The sequence below is a fragment of the Gekko japonicus genome, unplaced genomic scaffold (assembly GCF_001447785.1).
Source record: "Gekko japonicus isolate JY-2015 unplaced genomic scaffold, Gekko_japonicus_V1.1 scaffold765, whole genome shotgun sequence".
Lineage (NCBI taxonomy): Eukaryota > Metazoa > Chordata > Lepidosauria > Squamata > Gekkonidae > Gekko > Gekko japonicus.
This window is the reverse complement of record NW_015163110.1, coordinates 813,988-819,824: the sequence shown is the minus strand read 5'-3', so window position 1 is coordinate 819,824 and position 5,837 is coordinate 813,988. Positions and strand designations below refer to the sequence as shown.

General features: G+C 56.2%; 1 protein-coding gene across 1 annotated transcript in view; it reads right to left on the bottom strand.

Annotated features, from left to right (window-relative positions):
• Positions 1 to 5,837, bottom strand: part of LOC107106632 (phospholipid-transporting ATPase ID-like) — a gene marked incomplete at its 3' end in the record, with an annotated part of 44,029 nt that overhangs the window by 5,449 nt on the left and 32,743 nt on the right. Inside the window, exon 9 of the mRNA XM_015406813.1 lies at positions 100 to 182. Coding sequence (XP_015262299.1) covers positions 100 to 182 — 83 coding nt within the window. The remainder of the gene's footprint in view (positions 1 to 99; positions 183 to 5,837) is intronic.

Here is a 5,837-nt window from a genome sequence, read left to right as displayed (position 1 = left end):
GAAGTGACCTGGCACAGTGCAGCAGGAAGCCACTTGGCCCCGGGAGAGGAGGAGGGGGGAGGCTGCCGGCCGGCCGGCCGGCCTGCCTGGGGCACTCACCATCAAAGCCGCCGAGGGTCTGGAGGTCCTCTCCCATCTCTGCCGTGACCGTCAGGGCCTGCCTCACCTTCAGGTTCGTCTCCCTGGGAGGACAGACGGGAGGGAGGAGACGGACAGCCGTGCGCGTCAGGAGGGGACGGCGGCTCTGCCCTCGCTTTCTCCCCCCCCCCTTCAGCACGGGCACCCTGGGGCAAGACCGGGGCACCTCTCCCAGGCCAGTCCCCACCCCCCACCCCCCCGGCCCTGAGCCCTCTGGGACCACCATGGCACCCGAAGGGACTGCAGGACTCCCAACTCCAGGTCGGGAGATCCCAGGAGACGGGGGGGGGGGCTGAGGGGCAGGAGGGTCCTCGGCAGGCAGGAGGGCCACAGAGCCCACCCTCCTCCTCCAGGGGAGCCGTTTTCTCCTAGAGATCCGCTGTGCTCCCAGGAAATCCCCAAGGCCCACCTGGAGACTGAGAGCCCTAAGAGGGCCCAGCGGGGGGCCCAGCGGGGGCCTTCCTCCCGCCCCAGAGGTCAGCCAGCGAGGGGGGCCTGCTCCACGTAGGACACCCTCCGTGCCCACCCCAACACTGTGGGGAGACCAAGGCTCCCTCTAGGCTGCGGAGTCTCCAGAGCAGAAATTCTCCTTTGTGAGCGACTGGCGCTAAAGTTGTGAGCAAGCCATTTGGCTGCTGCATGAATTAAGTTTGCTCTGGAGCCACATCCTTCCTGAGCTGAGACAAAAACGTGTGAGCCGGAGGCTAAAAAAACTGTGAGCCAGCTCACACTCACTCAGCTTAGAGGGAACACTGTGGGGAGACCCTTTCCTTTGGAGGCCCGGGGGGCTTTCTCGCTGACGGGGAGGCACTCTTCTCCTGACAGGCTTGGGGTGGCCTTCCCTTCTGTTCTCTGATGTGAAGGTATTTCCTGGCTTGCATCTTGCTGAAAGTGATTTTTTTCCTCAATGGTTCATTTATACCGTTTTCACAGCTTCGAGCTTTTTAAGTAGAACAGTGACCTGGAAAGTATTATGTCTCAGCTGCCCACGCAGAGGATACCCGGGCTGGACTCCGGCAGTGCTGTGCACATGGTGGTGGTGGAGCAAGGCAGGGACTGGCCCGAGCCTCCATGTTCAGGCAGGCTTGCTCATGCTTTTCAGGCAGGCTTGCTCATGCTTTTGAGAACGCGCCCACAGAGGCGTGCCCCCTGCTTGTGTGGAAGCTTGCTTGGTTGCCGGTCCCGGGTTCAGAGGCCTTTGAGCTGTCTCACTGTCTTACAGCTTTTAAATTCCTGGTGCGTCTTACGGGCAATGGCGGCTTTTATGGCTTTATGCCGTCAGTTCTGTTTTATTAGACTGTATTGTTCTTATTGAGTCCTCCTGCAGACACCTTGGCTCCGTGCCCATATAAACACAGGACAGCACTGTTGCAAACCAACCAACCAATATACCCTCTCCTTCCTATAAGGACCCTGCCCGTCTGACTTCCTCAGGCAAATCAGCCAGGAGATTATGTTATAGCATTTTCCCAATTATAGCACTGGAAAAAGTGCAGAAAGGGGCAACCAATGAGGAAAGGTTAAAGCGCTTGGGGCTCTTTAGCTTGGAGAAACGACGGCTGAGGGGTGGCGTGATCGAGGTTGACAAGATGATGCCTGGGATAGAACAGGCAGAGAAAGAAGTACTTTTCTCCCTTTCTCACAATACAAGAACTCGTGGGCACTCAATGAAATTGCTGAGCAGTCGAGATAGAACGGATAAAAGGAAGTCCTTCTTCACCCAAAGAGTGATGAACACACGGAATTCACTGCCACAGGAGGTGGCGGCGGCTAAAAGCATGGACGGCTTCAAGAGGGAACAGGATAAACATATGGAGCAGAGGCCCATCAGTGGCTCTTAGCCACAAGGTATAGGTAGGAACTCTCAGTCTGGGGCAAGTGATGCTCTGTATTCTTGGTGTTTGGGGGTGGGGCAACAGTGGGAGGGCTTCTAGTGTCCTGGCACCACTGCCGGTATTTTTGGCCACTGTGTGACACAGAGTGTTGGGCTGGACGGGCCATTGGCCTGATCCAACACTGACTTCTCCGATTTTCTTATGAGAGACAGCCCCTGGGCTTGTTCTGGGCCTCTCAGGGAAGGGCAGGCTGCATTTATATTTATTTGTTTTTCTAATTTATACCCCGCCCTCCCAGCCGAAGCTGTAGAAAAACTTCAGCAGCACCCATCAGTGGGCAAGAGCTTCCCTGCACACTTACCAAGCGGTGGGCTTGGGCGGCTGTGCCAAGGAAAAGCCATAGGGTGGCATGCGAGAGCCTCCCCCACAGATCAGGGATCCGAGCTCTCTCCTGCCTGCTCCGGGGGCTTGTCCAACCACTACTTTATCTTCAGTGGTTTCTCTTCAGATCGTTTTCTTCAGTGTGATCCCGAGTGGAGTCTTCTCCCATGGAGGGTAGGGGGTGGGGAGGTCGTCAGAAGGGACAAGGCGGCCACGTGAGGTCCAAGCTGCATGCCGGCCTGGTAGGTGAGCCGATCGGTCCAAACTCAGGCCGGGATCAAAAAACCAAAGGTACAGATATAGAATGGGAGGGACTTGGCTTGACAGCAGCACACGGGAAAGGGATCTCGGAGTTCTGGTAGCTAAACAGGAGCCTGCAGTGCGATGTGACTGCAAAGAAAGCGAAGGCAATCTTAGGATGCATTCACAGAAGCATCGTGTCCAGATCACGGGAGGTGGTCGTTCCGCTCTGTTCTGCTATGGTCAGGCCTCACCTGGAGTCCTGTGTCCAGTTTTGGGCACCACATTTGAGGAAGGATGTCGACAAGGTCAAGCGTGTCCAGAAGAGGGCAACCAGGATGGTGAGAGGGTTGGAATCCAAGTCTTAGGAGGAAAGGCTGAAAGAGATGGGTATGTTTAGCCTGGGAAAGAGGCGGCTTAGAGGGGACATGATTGCAGTCTTCAAGTATCTGAAGGACTGTCATGTAGAAGATGGAGAAGATCTATTCCCTCTTGCTCCGGATTGCAAGACTAGATCTAACGGGTGGAAACTACAAGGGAGTCGATACCGTCTAAACATCAGGAGAAACATCCTGACTGTAAGAGTGGCTGAGCAGTGGAACAGACTGCCTCGGGAGGTGGTGGATGCTCCTTCGCTGGACACTTTCAAGCGGAGGCTGGACGACCATCTTTTGGGTGTGTTGTAGGGCTCTCTTTCGGCTGTGCTCCTACAGAGCGCAAGGGGGTTGGACAAGATGACCTGCAAAGTCCCTTCCAACTCTAACATTCTAATAGATGGAAATTACAAGGGAGTTGATACCGTCTAAGTATCAGGAGAAACATCCTGACTGTAAGAGTGGCTGAGCAGTGGAACAGACTGCCTGGGGAGGTGGTGGATGCTCCTTCGCTGGACGTTTTCAAGCGGAGGCTGGATGACCCTCTTTCGGGTATACTGTAGGGCTCTCTTTCGGCTGTGCTCCTGCAGAGTGCAGGGGGTTGGACTAGATGACCTGCAAGGTCCCTTCCAACTCTAACATGCTATGATTCTATGAAACAAGGCTGGGGGGAGGCAGGAGGTGAAGTGGCTTCAAGAATCCGGGGGAGGGGGGGCTCAGAGGAGCCGACTTTGGGGCCTAGAGAGGATCTCTCTGAGGAGCTGAAGGCCTCAAGCGAGAAAGAGATTAAACGGTCGAGGAAGAGCCAAGACACCGACACCACCCCGAGCTCCTACTGTGGGAGGAGTCAAAGCTGCCCCACCCCCTGCTGGAGCTTGGGGCCCTGCAGCTAAATCTGTTCCCATCTGGCCACGGAAGCCGGTGGTTGTCATTGGTCACCCCAAACCTCAGGCGACACTGGCTCTGGCTCGTGCACGGGGTAAGGAGAGTGGTTATGGAGGGAGATTCTCCTTGGGGGCACCCAACGAAGTTGATGGGCAGCAGATGCAGGATGGACAGAAGGAAATTCCTCTCCGCTGGGTGCTGGACTAGACGGACCCCTCCCTGGCCTGGCCTGATCCAGCAGGGCTCTTCTCATGTTCTTATCAGCGATTAAAATGTGAAATTTGCTGCCAGAGGATGCAGTGATGGCCACAGGCACAGACAGCTTCAGAAGAGGATTAGTCAGTATCATGGAGGAGAGGTCTAACAGTGGCTGCTAGTCATGCTAAAGGGAATCTGGTGACTAAAGGGAACCTCCACATTCAGAGGCAGTCAATCTCTGACTCCCAGTGGGGAAGGCCTCGGCCACTGAGCCCTGTTGCTGGACCTCCGGAGGAACTGGTCGGCCCCTGTGTGAGGCAGGAGGCTGGACTAGATGGACCCACCCTGGTCTGACCCAGCAGGGCTCCCCTGAGGTTCTTCTCAGGGGAAGGCCTCGGCCTGCATGCGCCCTGTTTGTTGGCCTTTCAGAGGAACTGGCTGGCCCCTGTGTGAGGCTGGACTAGAAGGACCCTCCCTGGTCTGATCCAGCAGGGCTCTGTTCTTATGAAGGCCTTGGCCTCTCTGCCCTGTTCCTGGCCCTCCCGAGGAACTGGTTGGCCCCTGTGTGAGGCAGGATGTGCTGGATCAGGTGGCCCCTCAGTGGTTTCGCATGAGGATCCAGGGCTCTCCTGATATTCTTGCAGCCAGGCAGACCACCGGCCGCTGTACCAGGACTCCAATCGGGAGTGGCTTCCCAGGGTCTCCGTCGCAGCCCCGTCACCTGTGGCCAGATATGCTTCCCAGATCGCCTAGCCCGGTGGTAGGCAAACTACGGCTCTAGAGCCACATGCGGCTCTTTGGCCCCTTGAGTGTGGCTCTTCCGCTGTAGGCGCGGACGGCCTATTCCCTCCATTGTTCTCTATGGTGGGAAAAAAGTAACTTTGCTCTGGAGCCAAAAAAGTAACTTTTTTCCCCACCATAGAGAACAATGGAGGGGATGGGGCAACCTATTTGGAGGCCTGTAGAATTGGACCCCCTGGTTTACTGTTCCTGAAACATGGTGGGTATCTTGGGGAGAGGCTCCAGCAGCTACCCTGCGATTCTGGAGCCTCTCCCTCAAACCCCCTCCCCTCCAGCCCCCAGAATACACCCTATGTTTTTGCCATTGACTTCAATGGCCCATAGGATATAATGGGGCCGAACTGCGGGAAGCCCCAGCAGCCCAAAGGCCGGAGCACCTGGAGCAGTCTTGGGAGGCGGATTGGCAAAAAGCAAAACCAAAAGCGCAGGAACTCGAGAGAACTCCAGGAATGAAGCCGGTTCCTATTCCACAGCCCAAAATGCGACCCACGAACCCTGAGCTTGCTTTTTCTCATTTGCGAGTCTGGCCTCCGCACTCCTTTAACGAGGCAGCCCTGAAGCTTGGGGCGGCGGGTGTTTCTTTGCACGCAGCTTGTGCAGCTGGCTGAGTGCCTCTTCTGCTTGCCCACCTCTCGCCTCTGCAACTCATCTTCTGCCAGGCATGCCCAGCTCGCCCAGGCTTCTTGCCTCCTGCTGCCTTGGCCCTGTGGTGCACAGGTGAGTCCCCAAAGTTTGACTCTTCCTCTACAAGTCTCTGGCGCTGGAGGTATTCACCTCCTTCCCTCCTGCCTGCTATGGCTGCATAATTGTGAGAGATTTCTTAACATAGTGTTTCTGCCAGGGAAGCTGGGGACCCTGCCCATAAGTCTCCATTTCATCCTCACAACAACCCTGTGGGGTAGGTTAGGTAGAGAAGGGGAGATTTGGCCCGGGGTCACTCAGCCAGCAGAGTGAGAATACAAACCTGGGTCTCCCCACATCAATC